Below are 20683 nucleotides of genomic sequence, written 5' to 3' on the forward strand. Positions count from 1 at the left end.
CAATGCCGACCAAAGTGCTGTACAAAATCATCAAATAGGGCAAAACAACAATAAATAAGAACAACAGACAAACATCACAATTACAGTAAGCAAGTGACCCTAAACTGACTCGAAAGCCAAAGAATAAAAATATGTTTTAAGACGAGACTTAAATGTCTCGGTGGTGGGGGATGACCTGATAACAATTGGCAGTTTATTCCACAGAGTAGGGGCTACAACTGAAAAGGCACGATCACCTTTCGTTTTCAACCGAGTCTGTGGAATGGCTAAAAGGAGCTAGGTTGATGATCTAAGGGGCCTGGAAGTGTTATACAGCCTAAGAAAATCTGAAATATACAATGGAGCCAATCCATGTAAAGCTTTAAAAACAAGTAACAACACCTTAAAATCTATTCTATATTTGACTGGCAACCAGTGAAGAGAGGCCAATATCAGGGAGATATGGTCCCTTTTCCTGGTATACCAGTGTCAGTGAGACACAAACAGATTACTTGAACTATAGATAACACACTTGATAAAACTGGTGGCACACACACAAACAGATTCCTGGAATTATAGATAGGGCACAGTGCCCATGATGATGTCGGTGACACACAGATGGCTGGAATTATAGATAGGTTGTGCCGTGCCATGATGCAGCTGGTGATGACAGTTCTTCTCAGTGGCTTTAGTACCTATATTTATCAGATCACAATTGAAATTCTCTGTCATCTCTGAAGTACTTGTTCAACCTCATCTATTCTAGTCATTTATGCACATCATAAAAGCAATTTCTCCTTATTTTAAGCATTGCCAATACTCTAGTACATTTATGCAAATTATAATGTAGCCTTCTTTGCCTGCTGTTTCCTACATTATCAATTGCATCAATTGCATGCATATCAAAATGTATTATATTAGTTCTCTGTTAAATGGTCTTACCACCACAAACATCTAGACATTTAGTTCGTAACAGAAGTCATTACATGCACAATGGTTTAACCAGTTGTCATGATTGTAGGCCTAACTCAACATACAGCGCTTGCACGTAATCACGTAGTTCTGCCAAAGACGTGTTTGCTATGTTTACATAAACGTTTAATTTTTTCCTTTGTGCTGTGCAATGCTATAAAATAGTTTTGTATTTGCTGTATCGCATTGGCACACGACAACTGACCGAGGAGACTAAATTCGTATCAACATTGCTCCTGACTTATGCCCGTTTGCCTCAAGAAAACGACCAAGGAGGCTAAAGTGGTAGTAAGGTGCCAACGTCTGTGATGCAGCTGGTGATTATAATGTCGTAGCCCATTTGCAATGTGCAGGTAGTTTTGACATCCGTAAACACATTAATTTATGTAACAATTCACTGATCTATACTGAAAGTATATCCACTTTTTATTGTCGTTCTGTTAGCTAGCCAGCTCCTTTGAAAGCAGCTGAATATCGGTTGTAAATGCGAATTCGAAACAGAATGTCGGTTGGGTTATAAAGAGGACACCTGAAAGATATTAATTTTGCAGATTGCCCGGTTCTTTCTCTGACCGTGGGAAACTAAACACATTCTAATTTGTCCCCACACACACACACACACACACACACACACACACACACACACACACACACACACACACACACACACACACACACACACACACACACACACACACACACACACACACACACACACACACACACACACACACACACACACACACACACACACACACACACACACACACACACACACACACACACACACACACACACACACACACACACACACACACACACACACACACACACACACACACACACACACACACACACACACACACACACACACACACACACACACACACACACACACACACACACACACACACACACACACACACACACACACACACACACACACACACACACACACACACACACACACACACACACACACACACACACACACACACACACACACACACACACACACACACACACACACACACACACACACACACACACACACACACACACACACACACACACACACACACACACACACACACACACACACACACACACACACACACACACACACACACACACACACACACACACACACACACACACACACACACACACACACACACACACACACACACACACACACACACACACACACACACACACACACACACACACACACACACACACACACACACACACACACACACACACACACACACACACACACACACACACACACACACACACACACACACACACACACACACACACACACACACACACACACACACACACACACACACACACACACACACACACACACACACACACACACACACACACACACACACACACACTCCTGTGATTAATAGAGATGACACAGACACCATTTTATAAAACCACATCTAGATTTTATTTAAAAACAGTCGGAAATGAGGATGCATATATTATATATATATATATGTAAATAGCCTTTATGATGCTCATATACACAGAATTTTTTTGCAAGAATCTTTGCAACAATACACATTCTTGTGTAGAGAATATTGTGCTGTCCTTAAACAAAACTTCTTATTAATCACCAGGATATATGCCATGACTACTTACAATGGAAGACAGGCCCCTGTATAGGACAATGGTCTATGGTCAACATGATCAAAAAGAACCTATGCATGTTTGAGTGTCCTTGTATACATGTTTGGTAAACAACTCAAATATATGGACATCAGGGTGATAAACACAATCAACATGAGCATGATGCTTGAATGTTTCTTTATGTGTTTATTCATACATCATACCCTCCCCCCTGCCCCCATCACTAACTAACACTGCTAAATGACCCTTTTTGTGGAGAGATCAAGAGTTTGTCTTGGGTGCTAGCAGCAAGAGGAGGTGGGCTGGAGTTGGAAGGATGGAGGAATGAAGAGATAATGGGAGCAGACGTTCATTGCATCTGAGCGGGTGGTTCAGTTGGCGGGGTGGGGTCGTACCTCTGGGATGAGTGAGGTGAAGAAGGTGCTGATGAAGGACCAGGCGGAGGACAGGAAGCCCGGCTGGCGAACAGCTGCCTCGTCCTCCTGACCATCACTGTCGCCCTCCTCCTCCATCCCTTCATCCATGATCCGCTCCTGAAAAAGAGTGGGAGAATGGAGAGAGATGAATAGAAAGAGAGAATTATTACAGAGAATCCAGGTTCCAAGGCAGTTTTGATAGTTCAAGAAAAGGCAAAGGAACAGGGAGATAGTATATGTGGAGGAAATCCATAATGATAGAAACCTACTAACCTACAGTACTGTACAAAGGTTTTTCATTATATATATCAGCATTTTTGCTTTACTAGTTTTCATCATGCCAAAGACTTTTACACAATACTGTACATTTACCTCAACTGTTAACAGAAGGGTCTAGATGGCTGGGAGGAGCCCGAATGTTTATGAGAACTGCCCTAACCATTTCCTGTATGTCCTGGTGTCGGTCCGCCTCCTCCCGCGGAGCTACAACCCCTCCTCGTGCTCCTACTCCCCCGGCTCTTGGGTTCTGGAACTCCGGCCTGAAGGGAAACCAGCCAGCCTGGTGCCTGCGGGGCACACGCATATGTGCAAACCCAAATACCCACAAAAATTTGCTTCTCAAAACAGACGAGATGGTGCTTTGAAGAAACACATGCTCTGATCTCACACCAAACCTAAGAGAACTCACAAATAAACAAGCAGCATGGCGCCCATCACCATGACGAAGCGGCTAAAGGAGGAGTAGAAGTAAACGATGCTGACCAAGATGGCCGCCCGCGACACTGTGTACATCCAGTCCAGCCAGTCTCTGTTCACCTCGTCCTCGTTCATCACCGGCCCGCCCTGAGCGTTCATTTGAATGTTGGGATTGACGGGCCGGTCCTCTTGTATGGGGTTAGGGGCGGGGTTAGGGCCGAGTGGGGGCGGGGCCTCGTTGGGCTGTACGGGCTGGGGGGAAGGGGAGGGGCTGGGCAGTGAGGGAAGGTTGGCACTGGGGGGTTGCGAGGCTGCTACTGCTGCTTGGCTAGGAAAAAGACACAGAAAACAGGCCCAACATGATTATTACTAGGGATGCACGATATAGCTGCGGCCATCGGTATCGGCCAATGTTTATTTTTAGTGATATTGTTATCGGTCAGAAAAGAAAATTTGGTCAATAAATTAAAGCCGATAAATTATGGATTATTTCCGCCTGTTGAACCACTTATTTTTTGGTAATATTTAAGAAATATGATCATTTTGGTAAAATAAATATCTAGATGTTTTATGCAGTTAAGGTTTTAATAAAAGCAGTTGTCCACTGTATTTGTTTGCCATTTGTTTTTGTAATTAGACTCAGGCTTTGTATTTATCGGCATGTATCGCAGGGCTCCAGACTAACTTGTTGCCTTGGTTGCACTGGTGCACCTAACTTTTTTATTTAGGTGCACCAGCACAAAATTTAGGTGCACCCAAATTTTTCCTTGCGTCGCCACAATTTCAAGGTCACCTTTTTATCACGCTCCATATACATTCATATATATTATGTAAATGATCTTAAACAAGAATAAGATGTAGGTAAATATATTTTTTATTTTAAGCACAATCATACTGTCTATAAAAAATATATATTTTAAGTGCTTCACTGAGCTACCAAACTAAAACATTTTAAGCAAAATAAAACATTTCAAAATAGAAAGTGCTACTGTTTAAAAGTGCTTCCCTGAACTTAGACCTAACATTTCATGGCTCAAAGTCTTATAGCAGGTCCCACCTTGCTGTCGCATGCCCTTCAGATGGCCAACACCTGTAATTTGGCCTTCTTGCCCTATGGCCTTGGCTAAATCATCTTGCCACACTCTCCCTAGCATCAAAATCCTAGCTCCATGGGTTAGCTCCATGGCTCAGCTTCGTAACTCAGGGGTCCGCAATTCATTTTTACAAGGGGCCACATAAGAAACCTGAAATGTGTTGGAGGGCCTCATCAATTTGCTCACTATTCATTTTCTCACATTGTAAAAAGCAGTAAAGTATATATTTTGATTAGCTGCTACTGGTTATCAGAAGAATAAGGATATTCTGTAAATCATTATATAAATATTTTAGATTTTGGTGTAGGTCAAATAGGAAAGATTATAGAAGTAATAAACAGTATAAACAACAACAACAGTGTTTCATTTTATTTGTAACCAGTTAATCTTCACAAACACTGAAAAGTTGTTTTGCAGTATGTTAAAGATGTGGAATTGATCAACTTTATACAAAAAGCAATACGTTTTTTCAGTTCATTTTGTTCTGTGAGAGAAATCCAGTGGGCTTGAACAAGTGCATCGAAATCTGTCTGAATGTCTGAGGTGGATATGCGAAGGACAGCTGACAGGTAATGATCAGGGTCTGCAGTTCAACTAGCAAACCATCAACCCGCGCCCACTGAATCAGTCAAGTTCTTATTATGTCCGCGTTAGTTTTTTTTCTTCACAGCTTTCACTTTGACCTCAGTAAACAGATACTTAGAAGTCCATGTCTTGTTAAAAGTTAATCAGTGGCAAAGTATTTCATTTTCGAGGGCTAACCAACAGCTAACTCTCCTGTCGGTGAGGTTGCGCAAGCGCACATATGTAAATCGCCTGATCACTGTAGTCTTTCAGGACTACATATTTACTACCGCTCAACACATTTATTTATTTTAAATTTTTGATTTACCTCACGCGGGCCGGATTGAGACAGCCTGTGGCCGGTTATGGCCCGCGGGCCATACTATGCCCAGGTCTGCTAAACTGACTCTCTGGTGCTCTGGGGCCTGTTGCACAAAAGTAGAATTAAGACATCCGGGATAAATGACTCAGCTGAGCTCAATGAAGCCAAAACATGTGCGTCCAGGCTTAATTGGTTGCACAAAGACCAAGCCAGGATGAGCAGACACGGATTCATTAAGCCAGGTGAAACCAATCCTGGATAGGTGCGCGCTCACGGCTCACTCAAATAGACCCCGCCACAGATCACAGATTAACTGATTTACCATGGCAACTAGAGCCGCGTACTTTTCCCCGTCGGAAGCACAAATCCTCATGGAGGCATACGAGGAGGTAAAAGATATAATTAAGAAGAAAGGCAACACCGCCACAGTGATAAAGCAAAGAGAAAAAGCGTGGCAAAGTATTGCAGACCGCCTGAATGCGTAAGTAGTGCACAATTACATACTCACCGCTCCGCTGAAACATCACAATTACAATTCAAATATTTAATTCACATCTCCAAAAATGCAGTTGTACTGTAATTATGAAACGGTTAAATTTTTTATTGAAATGCACTGCAGATATGAGTGAAATTGTGTAAAGTAACTCCATCACACTGTATAAAGCTATGATAAATTTTTTGATATTTTTACTGAAAACAAGACAAAAATACCAAGTAATTTTTTGCAGTGTGACTCCATTAAATATGTGTGTGTGTGTGTAGATTAAACATGAACGGGCCAAAACGGACATGGCAGCAGGTCAAAATCAAATACAAGAACATTCTGCAGAATGGTATGGTCCCTGACTAATATTTAACAAAGCACAAGCATATATTGTACCCAGAAGGTGCCTGCTCACACATTGTCTGTACTGTTTTAGCAGTGAAAAAGAATACCCACAGACAAGGCACGGGTGGTGGGTCACCAAAGGCTGACCTTACCCCAGCAGAGGACATGGCCTTGGAGCTAAATAAAGGCAGGCCCGTCTTAGAGGGGATCCCTGGGGGGAAAGAGACGAGCATAGGTTCCTCCCAAGATGCCACCCGCTTCATTCAAGGTATGTCCTTCCATCTCTACATGGGATACAACCACATTCATATTGAATCAATTTGGACTGTCTGACTTTGGTTTACCTATTGCCTTGCAGTGTCTGGCAGCACTGTGTTCCTGTTAGAGCCACCAGCACAAGCACCAGACGATGCTGATCCAGTGAGTACTCCATCAAAGGCATACTGTAGGCCTGGCATGTCTTGTCTACTAGCTTCAATATGAATCCGATTAAATGTGATAGGGTGAAGGCCCCAGTGCAGCAGCAACAGCACATGATGGAGACGATGATGAGGAGGAGACCATCTCTCTGGATTCCAGAAGGCATGAGGTATCATGTTAAGACTGTGAAAGTACTATTTACTCTACAATGGTGAGGAGTCCTCATCAAAATCAAAAAATCTAATTTCTTTTACAGGACCCAGATGCTATACAGTGGGAAAACCAGCCTGGCAACATAGTGCGTATTAATAAAAGGACACCACATCCTGCCAAATTCCAGCTGCGCTAATTGTATTGTGTTCACAGAGCTCACAAGCTATCAGAAAGTTGTATGGCAACCACCTCCGGCGCCAAATAGAACTGGCAGACATAGACATTCAGTACAAGAAGAAAAAGATGGAAAATCTTGCACTGGAGTCCGAAATAAAAAAGAGGACAATTAGGAAACTGGACCTTGAAATAAAAAAACTTGAGAGGGAGGTGAGATATGCCTTCAATGTACACTGTATGCTAACTGTAACACAAATGTATTAATCATTATTTTTCTTTCCTCCCCCAGCTCCAAGAAGATGACACAGCTGAAAATAAAAATTAGGTATATTCTCGTAAAGTCAAGTGAGCCATGACATATGAGCTCTTATTGTGAGCACACAGGACGGTGGCATCTTTCTAAGGTTTTTTTTATTTTCCCAGCAATCAGTACAACCAAGTCATCGTTATAAGGCATCGCCCTCTTTTGCCCACCCCCCCAGCACCAGGTGTGGCCACTAGCCTATATGAAGGCCCAAAATTGTGTGTTCCTTTCTGCTCTGACAATGGCATGCCCATTCGTGCGAGATGTGGTGGATGAAGAAGCACTTGTGCTGAGGAGAGCCTTCAGGCGAGAAAGGGTCTTCAGGGACCGGTTGGACCCACTGGCCTTCCCTGATGACCATCTATATGAAAGATACAGGTTTTCTGCAGATGGCATCAGGTATCTATGCAGACTACTGGGTCCCAGGATTAAGCACCGCACTGCACGGAGCCATGCACTGAGTGTGGAGCAAATGGTTTGTGTGGCCTTGCGCTTTTTTGCTAGTGGAGCCTTCCTGTACTCAGTGGGGGATGCAGAACAGCTGAACAAGGCCACAATTTGCCGCACAATAAGGAGTGTGTGTCTGGCTATCAAAGCATTAGCAGATGTCTTCATCTCCTTCCCTGGCCACAGAAGACTCTGTGACATCAAAGAGGAGTTCTATAGGATTGCAGGTAAGAGGATCTACAAATTACAGGACAACTGTTAACACATAGTAGGATACTCATTACTTTGTGTGACAGGTTTCCCCAATGTCATTGGTGCAGTGGACTGCACACACATAAGGATAAAAGCCCCCTCAGGTGCCCATGAGGCCGATTTTGTGAATAGGAAATCCTTTCACAGCATTAATGTTCAGGTGAACATAACTTTTTGATATTGTCCATTGACGAACACTCTGCATTGCCAGTGATGTGCATTGATTGGTGTAATATTCCTCATCTTATGATTTCAGATGGTCTGCAATGCTGACTGTGTGATCAGCAATGTTGTGGCAAAATGGCCTGGCTCAGTCCATGACTCCAGAATCTTTCGGGCCTCTGAAATCTATCAGTGCCTATCACAAGGTAAGCCACACAACCCCTATTTATAACCATCATGGCTGTGTCAAGAATATCACTGTGTTTATGAGGTAGTAATGATGAGATTTTGTGTTGACAGGTGAATTCTCTGGTGTGTTGCTGGGAGACAGGGGGTATGGCTGCCAGCCTTTTCTCCTGACACCTTTCACAGACCCCCAGGAAGCACAGCAGGCCTACAACCATGCCCATGCCAGGACCAGGGCCAGAGTTGAAATGACCTTTGGCCTCCTGAAGGCACGCTTTCACTGCCTTCACAAATTAAGGGTCAGCCCTGTTAGGGCATGTGATATTACTGTGGCTTGTGCTGTCCTCCACAATGTGGCCTGCCTGAGGAAGGAGAGGGCCCCCAGAGTGCCACCAGCCATGGACTGGGACAATCCGGCAATCTTCCCTGATGACGACAGTGGTCGGCTGCTGAGGGACCAATATGTGTTGAATTATTTTAGTTAGTATGTGTGCTTTCAATTTTGGTTAAATATGTCCTGCGGTGGCAGAGGAATTTGGGTTTTTTTGGGTTCGTTTTTTTACGAATTTGGCCTCTTATGATGTTTGTGCGGTATACTGTGTGTAATACAAGGCTGCAGGGAGGCTACTGCATCCATTCATTTGTCTGTTCAGTTGATGTGTATGGATTTGTCCTGCATTTATTTTAGTGTGCAGACATGCAGGGTGTGTTATATACAGACCTTTGAATGTGTATGTATCATTTTGTATAATATGCTTGGATTCTGTGCTTTCCATCTTGTAGAGTCACTGTGACTTCAGTTTCGAAAGGAGCTGATGGTTTACCTGCTTTGTTTTGTCCTTATTCAATAAAGGAACATAATGTTACACATTGTGTTTTTATATTCATATGGAATGTGTATTTGTTTATATGACAGAGTACTAGGGCCACACTGAAGAAAAAGGATAAAGTCATAAATTTATGAGGCTGGTTCTTTCTGCAGAAAAGCTACATATTGTTTTTACAGTTTTGATACTTATGACAATGTGATACTTAATATTCTGGCACATCAGCATGTCTTTGTTTATGAAACCATACTGAAGTACAATTTCACGAAATGCCCCACATCTGTCATTTTAACAACTGTCCTCCTTTAAAACAACTGGTTACAATATTATGACTTGTGTTTTTTTCCCCTCTGTGGCCCTAATATTCTATCATTTTATATATAGCCTTATAGTCTATGGGAAACTGTAAATTATCTAATGATAGCAACATCATCTAAAAATCATTTTTTATCCAAAATCATTGAAATTAATGATCACAAACGTTTAAATAATGACAGTGGGTCTAGTTATATGTGATAACAATGTATAGTGAGCAGTGAAATAACTATTGGTTTCCATTTGTGGTGACTGCTGACTGACATTAGGGATGAGATTAAATAGATCCTGGAATTTAGCCTGGTCTGGAGCAGGCTAGCTCCACAGAATAAATCTCCATGGTAATTTATACCATAACATATCCTCCTGCCCCCTATCCATCTTTAGTGCAACCGGATTACGGATCAATTGAGCCAGGATCACCAAGATATCCTGGCTTAATCCCTTATCCTAGTTTTGTGCAACAGGCCCCTGGTCGTAATTTCAATCACACAGCACGGAGCAACAGGAATATCTGGATCACAGCCAATCAGAGGCAAAGACCCGCCCCATCTCTGTCTCTGATTGGTAGACCACGATATGATCCAACCATGAGTGTCAGTTCCGTTTTAGGATAACAAACGCTTCGTTTGTGGAGAGACAGCGGATGCGAGGAGGTTAGGTGCACCGGTGCGATATAGGAAAAAATGTAGTCGCACCCGTACACATTTTGGTCGCATAGAGCCCTGTATCGGTTATCGGTATCTAAATATTAAGAGTTATCAGTATCAGCCAAAATATCCATATCAGTGCATCCCTAATTATTACCAGTTGAACATCCAGTACAATATAACCTTATTAGAAGATATGACTCTTAGACTGTACAAGAATTGGTGTGGTAATGACTCCCTAAAGTCGAGGTGCCCACCACCCTAACTTACTATTGCATGTAGTAGTGTCGTGCGTACATTTGCTGCCACCAGAGCACCTGCATGGGCATGTATATGGGATGGGGGTTGGTGCCAGCAGCCAAGCGCCCATGTAGGGGATACCGAGTCCCATCTGGCCTGTGGAAGGTAGACCAGAGGGTTAGGGCACACACACTCGTGCACACACACAGTGCGGTGGGTGCTTACCATTGCATACCACCAGTGGAGGTAGGGTTGTGAGGGCCAGACTGGGGGAAGCCTCTGCGATGCCTCAGGCCGTCATCACTCCCTGTTACTGACACGGAGGAGGGGGAAAACGAGGAGGACTGAGTTTCCTGATTGGGTGCGGTGGCCAAGGAGATGGAACTCTGAGTGATAAGATGTAAGTCAATCAAGAACCGGCTCACACACAAGCAATGCAAAATCTGCAGCTATGACCACTAGATTGACATACATCCTAGACAGTACAGATTCAGACAGGTGAGTTAGCTGCCTATATTCCAGATGCATGAAAATAATCACAGAAAGCAACACATTAGACAAAACAATGAGAAATATCTGATTCTAGAGGACCTCTATTCTTTTTTATGTGTGTATTGTGTATAACAGTCTACTGTAGGATAGAGAGATGTGTTGAGGTCATAGCTCACCACAGTGGGACTCACCATGGAGCTGGTGCTGGGATGAGAGGCGGGGTTAGAAGCATGGCTGTGAGCTGAGGGGGGGGGTGACCCCGGGGGGCTTCGAGAGGCACAAACCAGGTGCATCATGTGGTACTCATCCTGCTGAGGTTGGAAAGGGGGGGAGAGAGAGAGATAAAAGGGAGCGATAAAGACTATAAAAGAGGGCCAGGCCGGGTTTTAGAAAAGAAATGTCCAGAATTCTGAAAGAAAGCTTTGTGACTGTTGATCCAAATAGCTATTGTCAAAGAGCAATGGTTTCGGTGGAGGGCTTCATTGAAAGCACACTTACAAATACACAAACGCTGGTACACACACACACACACACACACACACACACACACACACACACACACACACACACACACACACACACACACACACACACACACACACACACACACACACACACACACACACACACACACACACACACACACACACACACACACACACACACACACACACACACACACACACAATAACAAACAGCACAGCCAAGGCAACTCTTAAATACCTTCCTCAGGACATCCCTCAACTGGAGGTGGTCTTGGAGGAGTCTGCCAGAGTACACCAGCCTCTGATCCTTGGAGGACTGAAAAGGACACAGATACACTGTCACCCTGACAATGCAAGCAGTTGAATGAGGCCTAGTTTCTTTTATTATGGTTTGTAATATAGCCGCTATGTAGGCTGTAGGCTTTTCAGTGAAAACAAAGTAACCGACCGCTGTATTTCACCTTTGTTTTAGCTGTGCTAGCTTATGATGGACCTCATGAAATATATTGCATTGAGATGAGATATATAATCCTTACCATTCCTAAAGAGATTACACATCTCCAGGTAAGGATTAAGGCATTATAGCAGTAGATTATATATAACACAAGAGCATGTGGCTGCCCTACAGCCTATCACCAGCCTAACAAAATGCAACTCCGCTGTTCCTTAAGAAACATTTCTGGAGAATGTAAGCTACAGAGTCCCTAATACACCATATTTCATGCAGTATACCAACTAAAGCATAAATACATTCAAACAACATTCACTGGTCCCAGTAGAGTAAATAGCATAGTTTCCATGATCCCTTAATTTAGATTCCAACGGAAAAAGAAGTACATGGAAAGGCTACATAACATTACACAGAGCCTGCATGTTCACTTACCGGCTTGCTAGGGTACACATCGGAGATGTGGCTCTTCAACATTTCCACCGTCCAGTTCAGGAAACAGTTGATGGTCTGGTCGTCATACTTTTGGTTGGGGGTCTTAATGACCAAAGTGATGGGACTGTCAACTGTTCCAGAGTCCATGTTTCATATTAATGAGGGGGTAGGGTCTTTAAAACCTATACTTGGAGGGTGGGGGTTGGGTGGGGTGGGGTTAAGGTCCGCCTCCTCCCACGCACCTGAGTGAGAACAACTACCTTAATTCTTCCTCATTGTCATCTCAAGTCTTAGCCAATAACGGTGGGAGATGGACCAATCCACAACAATAGTTCAAGTTATGCTAGCTCCAAATCACAAATGTCTTGGGGATTTCCTCCTCACGTGACACAGCTACACCTCCAATGGCTCTGGAAAGTAAAGTGTTTGAAATTTTATTTAGACTAGTTTCATTGCAAGATCAGTTTGTGAACTGATCTAGAATTACCTTGTGAATTACCCAGGTGACAGTCCCCACTTCAAGACTAAGACATATGATAGTCAGGTGGCTGAGCGGTGAGGGAGTCGGGCTGGTAATCAGAAGGTTGCCAGTTCGATTCCCGGTCATGCCAACTGACGTTGTGTCCTTGGGCAAGGCACTTCACCCCACTTGCCTCGGGGGGAATGTCCCTGTACTTACTGTAAGTCGCTCTGGATAAGAGCGTCTGCTAAATGACTAAATGTAAATGATATGCAATGGTATTCCATATCAAACACCGTCTTGTATCTTATCAAAACATCAGATGTTAGCCAGCACAAACACGTCACGGAAACACAAAAACAAACATAGCTATTACAGTGGACCTATCTAAACTTAAGGAGGAAACATTCTAATTGTCAAAGCACCTGTCAGGTTGCGTCACCTTGCTATAATACTGTACACACTCGGGTCGGGTGTCAAAACAACTAATCGGGCAGATTTAGCTAGTGCAGGATCTTTTTAGCAACAATTGGCTTGCCAGCGTCTCTTAAGTCAATTGTGTACCCGAACGAACAAAAATGTGTTCAACCATCACTAAAATCTACTATCTCAATTTTAAAACGAACGTTACATACCGTTATTAAGTTATCTAGCTAAGCTTGTTATGTGTTACATTCCAACTAGCCACATCACTGGCACTAGCTACAGTACTGTACTGTAGCTCGCTGTCTGAAATGGGGACTGTCACCTGGGTAATTCAATAACTCATTCATGTGCTGCATGACATACGGAAATTGAAATGTATGCAATATAATAAGTACATCTATTTCGCCAAGTACCTGTTTTTCTCGGTTTTGTCCTCTTGTTAGGCTAGCTCAGACGCCTTTTCCAGTACTAATGCTAGCCAGTTGGTAGGACGCCTTGAGTTACTTGCTTCCGGAAGTAACGTCACCATTTTTTTTCAAGTTCATGGATAGGCTGTCACACCCATATATATATATAAAGGCCTTTATATATATATCTATGGTCACACCTAGGGGGAAGTTCTTTTGGAATTCGCTAATAGAAAATGTCATTTAACATACACCATTGACAAAAATGTTGCAGTCTGTATGCTGACCATATTTTATGTTTGTGTTCTTATAGAGCTGTGCCAAGTCAGCTGGAAAGGACAGTGAAAGGATCTTTACTAGAAGGAACAACATTACGATTGCATATGGATGCAGCAACAACAGCAGGACAACTCAACAGTAAGAGTGTCAACAGGTGAACTTGAAGAAAGGACCACAGACACAAATGGAAGCGTTCATGATTAACTCAACACTGCTGCTATTTATCATTTTAGTGGGCTGGATCTTAACTGAAGACATGCTGCCTAGGGGTAAAATAAGGAGTTGTTGGACAGAAATAGATTAATCAAATAAAGTTCAATCAATTCAGAACAATTGGATCAATTATCCTTGGATGATAAAAATATCCAAGAGCAAAATAAACAACATATAACTAGAAATACAATTACTACAAATTAATGAATGTAAATTAAATAGAAAGTGAGGACTATATAAATGTACAAAGAAAACATTAAGCAGAAAAAAATTAAGAGGCACAAGTTATAATATAATTAACTAAACATTTTAAATTCAACCAGTTTTACACTTTTTTCATTGTGCATAGTGTTCTAATTAGGTTATTAAAGTAAGTAAGAAAACAGAGAACCTCCATGTGACAGGAGCAGATGTATTGTGCCAGTAGTGAGGAGGTTTTGACCATCTTGTGCTTCTTAAATGCAGGAGATTCATGGAGAGGCTGGAGGTGAGCCTCACAGTAAGAGGCCAGACACACCAGACAGGGCTTGAGGGCTTCCTACTTTCTCACAGAGTAGACGTCACACAGCACATCTCCAGGTCCAGCAGAACTATCAGCATGTTGTTTAGGTATGATTCCAGTGAACATTGTCTCTGTGGGAGTGTGAGCATGTGCACGTGTTTGTGTGTGCATGTGTGTTTGTGTTTGTAAGGCTACCATACATGAGCTTGAATACTTCAAAAGGTCAATGACAATACAAAAATAAAACTTACACTGTTGAAGTAGCAGCTGTTTTTAGGCATCTTTCAGCCCTGCAGCTGAAACAAATCAGATAAGGTTTTCTCAAAACTATACACCACTGTTCTATAAAAGCAAAATCTGTGTAAATCATACTGTATTGATATATAAGGTGTCAGATATCAGAGCAGGCTGATGCCTCATTTAGCATTAAAAATTATGATGAGGAACCACCTTTAGCAGATTTATTTTCAAGTGTGTTTATGTGTGCATGTGTTATGTGTTTATGGTACATTGTACATTCTTATATGGATTAAAAATTAAAGGAACAGCATTACAGCTCCCTTCTCTGTCTATTTGTTCATTTGCGCAAGCATTTGGCTGAGCTGGGCTCTCCTTCACTCTGGGTGGCTGCTCTCTTGCTCCCCCTGCTGCTAGGTGCCTTGACTGACGTGTGGATGGAGCCAAAGGTTGGCGATTGACAAATTAGACAATTAGACTATTGTTGTACGCCTGTAGGTAGCATGTGCCCAAAATAATCAAAATATACTGTTAAATTGTTTTGTGTAGAAACATACGTTTTATTTGTATCTAAACTAGTATATGCTAAACAAGTTTTGGAGCATTTGGCTGAGCTAATCCTTCAGTCTTTCTCAGTCTCAGGCCTGGACACACTGAGGCCTGCTGGGATGGCTGGGGACAGAACCCAGCCTTCTGAGAGGAGTCTGGACATCTGACCCTCCTCAGGATCATCTTGATAGCAGTGGGGTTGTTGGGGTCCTCACACAGGATGGACTCCCAGAGGTCAGGAGCCTTGTTGGGCTCAGAGGGATGCAGGACAGGGGTTCTGTCCTTGTAGGTGGCTGGAGCTCTGGTCCGGCTGCTCCATTCAGAGACCAGAGGCTTGACCATTTGACCACTGGCATGATGTTGCTACATGGAAAAAGAACATAGCCCCATTATATGGGATGTGTAAACATTTGAATTATTTTGTTTAGGAGTAGCTAACTGTTTGGATCTATAATTGTATAGTGTATTGGCACATTTTGATAAGAGTATGAAGTTACATTTACATTAGAGACTTTAAATTGATCATTTTATCATATGTTGTAAGACTCACCTTTTCCATTTTCTGAGAAATGTTCAAATGTTATGTTTTGATTCATAATAGATATCATTTGTTTCTAGCTTGCTGTGTAGGTTGGAATGTTTGAACTAAATGTCACAATACAGCATGCTCCATAATTCTATGAGTCAAAATACATGTTGTTTGAGAATCTTTGGTGGCACTCAAACGGCATCTCTTTTTCCACTGTAGTAGCTGAAATCCATAAAACATTTACCATTGCAACCTATTTGACACCGTTGAGCTGCAGTCAATATCAAATATCGTTTCAAAGACGTTTCAGAATGACAAAATGGAGCAGGTGATTTAGCTTATACAATGAATTTATAAAGTTTTGTGTATCTAACTTCGATTTTAGATACACAAACTATAAGGGGATGCCTGACTGCTGTTTTGAAAGGGTATTATGCAAGGATATTATGCCAACAGATTCAAATAGACAGTTTCATTTTCAGAAATCCACATCAGACATATTGAAGATGTCTGCATTTAATGACAGCGGTGGTCTACAGGACCAACACAAGTCTTTGTGTTCTAGTGGGGAAAGTAAGGGTACAGCTAGTACATCTCAAAACATCTGCCACATCAAAACCCCTGACCTCCAGGGCTCTAAGGCCAACAAGGCTCCTGACCTCTGGGAGTCCATCTTGTGTGACAACCCAACTGCTATCAAGATGATCCTGAGGATGGTCAGATGGTTTTGTCCCCAGCCATCCCAGCAGGCCTCAGTGTGTTCAGGCCTGTCCCAGAGTGTTGTGAAGCATGTGGAGGACAGAGTCAGAGAGGTGGCAGGTCACCTGAACGGACTGAGGAAGAGTGAAGGAGGAGACACCATATCATACTCGCTGAATCTTAAGAACACCCCTGTTTCAAAGAGAGCTTGTCTGACTGTGCGCACTGAATGGGTCCTCAAGATCCTGTCATTACTCAGAGAGAAGCAGCGACAGAGGCAGGCCTACAGCCACATGTCTTTCCACATCAGACAGATTGAAGATGTCTATGTTTAATGGCAACAGTGGTCTAAAGGACAAGTGTATGTGTTCTGTTGGGAGGAGTCTGGATACAGCTACCTCTGGACAGGAAATCCAACACCAAAAACAGCTGCCACGCCAAAACCCCTGACCTCCAGAGCTCTAAGCCCAACAAGGCTCCTGACATCTGGAAGTCCATCTTGTGTGAGGACCCCAACAATCCCACTGCTATTAGGATGATCCTGAGGAGGGTCAGATGTCCAGGTCCGTAAAGAAATGTTTTGTAGAGTTTGGTTTGTAAAAACTTGATTGGCGTGTGCAGATCCCTGACTTAAACACCATCAAACACATTTGGGACAAATTATAATGCCATCTGCAAGCCAGGTCTAACCACTCAACAGCAGTGCTCAAACTCCATAATGCACTTCTGGCTGAAGGGCACACATTCTCACACACACTCCAACATATAAATGTACAGCCTTTCCAGAAGTGGCTGCTATTATAGCCACATGGGGAGGCAACTCCATATTTTAGCCCATAGTTTTGGAATGGGATGTACAAGCAGCTCATACAGGTGTGATGGTCAGGTGTCCACATACTTATGGCCATAGAGTGTACAGTGCATTCAGAAAGTATTCACAGTGCTTCCCCTTTCCCACATTGTTATTTTACAGCCTTATTCCCAAATGTATTCAATTCGTCGTCGTCGTGCCCCCCTTCCCTCAATACTATTCTCAATCACTGTTGGAAAATGAACCTTTGGCCCAGTCTGAGGTCCAGATCGCTCTGGAGCAGGTTTTCATCAAGGATGTGTCTGTACCTTGCTGCACTCATTTTCCCCTCGATCCTGACTAATCTCCCAGTTCCTGCCACTAAAAACATCCCCACATAATGATTCTGCCACCACGCTTCACTTTTGGGATGGTATTGGCCAGGTGATGAGCGGTGCCTGGTTTCATCCAGACATGACGCTTAGCATTCAGGCCAGAGCTCAATCTTTGTTTGCTCAGAACAGAGAATTTTGTTCCTCATGGTCTGAGAGGCCATCAGGTGCCTTTTGGCAAACTCCAGGCAGGCTGTCATGTGCCTTTTACTGAGGAGTGGCTTCTGTCTGGCCACTCTATCATACAGGCCTGACTGAGTGCTGCAGAGATGGTTGTCCTTCTGGAAGGTTCTCCTCTCTTCACAGAGCAATGCTGGAGCTCTGTCAGAGTGGCCATCGGGTTCTTGGTCACCTTGTCTCCCTCGATCGCTCAGTGTGGCCGGGCGGCAAACTCTTGGAAGAGTCCTGGGGTCTCATTTATAAAACTGTGCGTAGGATTCATACTAAAAGTGGACGTACATCCAAAAGCCTAAAATGACGTACGCCAAATACAATTCAGACTTATAAAACCGTGCGTACGCACACCTGTAAGCAATGTTACCTTTATAAATCACAGATTACCCACAAGTGTGCGTACATGAATCAGCATCTTATCCCGCCCTGAACACGCCCATTTTTAACCATAAATAGTCAATGCAAAGCACCTCATGAATGCTAATCCAGTATATTAATCATCCTGACATGCGATTGTTCTTTTGTAACGGTGAACCATGGCGACAGGTCGGAAAGAATGAAAAAGCGCAACTTCTCAGACACTGTTACGGTGCGTGTCCATTGCAGCGACGCAAATCGCTTGCCATCGCTCGCCTTCCCACAGTGCACCACGCTCGGGGGCGTGTCAGACAGATTAATGCAGAGTTGTAGCAGAGCCTGTTTAAGGAGAGCTTGGCCACTCCCTATCAAGCCCCATTGTACCGAATTTTGTTGCAGTTCCACCAGAGCTCCACTGGGAGTGATCGCGGTCGAGTGCAGAATGAATGGGAGTCTAAGGAGCTAAACGGCTAAATTTGTCTCTTTCACCTGATTGTCGTTGAGAAATCTCAGATTTGATTGTAGTTTTTGCATGTTCAACATAGATTATAGGTCGAAAGTAGAATGAACAAGTACTTATGTACTTTCGATTTCTTACAGGGTGAGTCGTTGTTGCCCATAACACGCTAGCATTCTGCTAATGAATGCTGATTTGTTAGTGAAGGACAAAAAAAACACACTAGGGACACTGACAAAGTTTCTCCTCCATCTTGAAATTGTAAAACCTAGAAATGTTTACCATGACCAACAGTTGCTACGTTACAAGAAACAAGAAAGCAATCCGATTGGCCAACGCTAGCGTTTTCACACTCCTCATTTACATAACGTTGAGAAAATCCAACTTGCAACGCTCCGCTCGCCTTCCCACAATGCCCTTCGCGAGCGTCAACGCCTGGTTTAATTGAAAATGAATTGGAAGCCGACGCCGCCGCGCCGCCCCCTCCGCTGTAGTGGACACGTACCGTTAACGGTGCGTTCACACTGCAGCATCTTTTAACGCTCTGCACCGCTTGCCTTCCCACAGTACACCACGCTCGGGGGCGTGTTAAAGTTAATACAGAGTTGTAGTTCTCTAAGGTCACTGTTGTAGTCATGACCAAGCGTGCAGACTTGAGTTCATGTACTCACAATATCGATCAAAATACCACTTTTACACATTTGTGTAAAAATACAGAATTTTTACTAGTGCAAGATTACTGTAGAATACATATTACGCCACCGGTCACTCAACCAGTCGTTTGTAGGCTGGGCTAGCAAGCTAGCAGTTACACAGAACAGTCACGTAATGTGACCAGACTGAATTTTAAAGTATAAAAACACACTAGGGACACTGACAACGTCGGAAACCCTGCACCATGCATTATTAGTTTAATGTAATCTTTAAATTCAGGCTCGTCACATGACGTAACTTTGTTCTGAACAGAACTGGGTGTGCAGACACATACGATAAGTTTCTCCTCCATCTTGAAATTGTAAAACCTAGAAATGTTTACCATGATCAACAGTTGCTACGTTACAAGAAACAAGAAACCAATCTGATTGGCCAACGCTAGCGTTTTCACGCTCCTCATTTACATAAAGTTGAGAAAATCCAACTTGCAACGCTCCGCTCGGATAGGCCTATATGTTATCCTGTATTCCATACAGTCGGGGCATCGATGAGATCTCCTCCTCCTGCACCCATAGTGGACAATGTGGTGAGACAGCGTTGAATTTTGATTGAAGATTTGAGTTGGATTTTACAAGGTGCTTATGGAACAATTATCACTCAGTACAAGAGCAAATAACACTGCTGGATTTTATATTTATGATAATGACGATATGGGGTGAAAAAAACGTGTGTGAGGAAAACAAAATATAATTGTTCTTCCCACATTTACTTTCTGCAGTCATCTGCGTTGCCAATTCCCACTGTCTCCAAAATGTGCGTATAGGCCTACGCATGGGTCAGACTTTGCGTGGAGGACCGCACATTCCCATAAAGTTTGTTTTTTATAAATCACAACCTTTGCGTGGGAAGTGGCTTAGGCACATTTTCAGCCCCGTTTTGTGCGTACGCCACGTTTATAAATGTAGCCACGGTTTTCTGTAAGAATTGCCAAAATGAACGAACCCGAAGAAGTAGTTGTGTCCTGTGTGGGTCTCAGTTCAGCA

The 20683-nt window shown here is 43.1% G+C and overlaps 2 protein-coding genes across 5 annotated transcripts; one reads left to right on the forward strand and one right to left on the reverse strand.

Annotated features, from left to right (window-relative positions):
- Nucleotides 1-2437: 2437 nt before the first annotated feature.
- herpud2 (HERPUD family member 2) lies at nucleotides 2438-14270 on the reverse strand. 2 transcript variants are annotated; one of them, XM_067237796.1, is made up of 9 exons: nucleotides 13815-14270; nucleotides 12516-12925; nucleotides 11871-11948; nucleotides 11339-11458; nucleotides 10881-11041; nucleotides 10686-10811; nucleotides 3706-4041; nucleotides 3457-3583; nucleotides 2438-3134 (listed from the first exon to the last, which is right to left on the reverse strand). In XM_067237796.1, the coding sequence occupies exons 2-9, from the start codon at nucleotides 12660-12662 to the stop codon at nucleotides 2973-2975; spliced, it is 1257 nt and encodes a 418-aa protein (XP_067093897.1). In that variant the 5' UTR covers nucleotides 12663-12925; nucleotides 13815-14270; the 3' UTR covers nucleotides 2438-2972. The 2 variants fall into 2 exon arrangements, with proteins under 2 accessions (XP_067093897.1, XP_067093898.1); XM_067237797.1 differs by having other exon boundaries at nucleotides 11871-11976.
- On the forward strand, nucleotides 5800-9512 carry LOC136944152 (putative nuclease HARBI1). 3 transcript variants are annotated; one of them, XM_067237792.1, is made up of 13 exons: nucleotides 5800-6174; nucleotides 6456-6526; nucleotides 6614-6790; nucleotides 6881-6942; nucleotides 7025-7111; nucleotides 7199-7240; nucleotides 7309-7482; nucleotides 7562-7580; nucleotides 7927-7975; nucleotides 8081-8250; nucleotides 8320-8435; nucleotides 8532-8643; nucleotides 8738-9512. In XM_067237792.1, exons 1-13 carry the CDS (start codon nucleotides 6017-6019, stop codon nucleotides 9106-9108), a joined length of 1608 nt encoding a protein of 535 aa, XP_067093893.1. In that variant the 5' UTR covers nucleotides 5800-6016; the 3' UTR covers nucleotides 9109-9512. The 3 variants fall into 3 exon arrangements, with proteins under 3 accessions (XP_067093893.1, XP_067093891.1, XP_067093892.1); XM_067237790.1 differs by having other exon boundaries at nucleotides 7927-8250; XM_067237791.1 differs by having other exon boundaries at nucleotides 7927-8250; nucleotides 8344-8435.
- Nucleotides 14271-20683: the final 6413 nt, after the last annotated feature.

The sequence above is a fragment of the Osmerus mordax genome, chromosome 6 (genome assembly GCF_038355195.1).
Source record: "Osmerus mordax isolate fOsmMor3 chromosome 6, fOsmMor3.pri, whole genome shotgun sequence".
In the NCBI taxonomy this organism is placed as follows: Eukaryota; Metazoa; Chordata; class Actinopteri; order Osmeriformes; family Osmeridae; genus Osmerus; species Osmerus mordax.

Excerpts from the sequence above, each read along its gene's own strand:
- LOC136944152 (XM_067237790.1), top strand. The coding sequence starts at position 6,017 with ATGGCAACTAGAGCCGCGTACTTTTCCCCGTCGGAAGCACAAATCCTC. Across the intron at positions 7,241-7,308 it reads AAAACCAGCCTGGCAACATA|AGCTCACAAGCTATCAGAAA; the intron begins GTGCGTATTAAT and ends TTGTGTTCACAG. Across the intron at positions 8,251-8,319 it reads GGAGTTCTATAGGATTGCAG|GTTTCCCCAATGTCATTGGT; the intron begins GTAAGAGGATCT and ends TTTGTGTGACAG.
- herpud2 (XM_067237796.1), bottom strand. The coding sequence starts at position 12,662 with ATGGACTCTGGAACAGTTGACAGTCCCATCACTTTGGTCATTAAGACC. Across the intron at positions 11,459-11,870 it reads TGAGGGATGTCCTGAGGAAG|CAGGATGAGTACCACATGAT; the intron begins GTATTTAAGAGT and ends TTCCAACCTCAG. Across the intron at positions 11,042-11,338 it reads ATCCCAGCACCAGCTCCATG|AGTTCCATCTCCTTGGCCAC; the intron begins GTGAGTCCCACT and ends CTTATCACTCAG.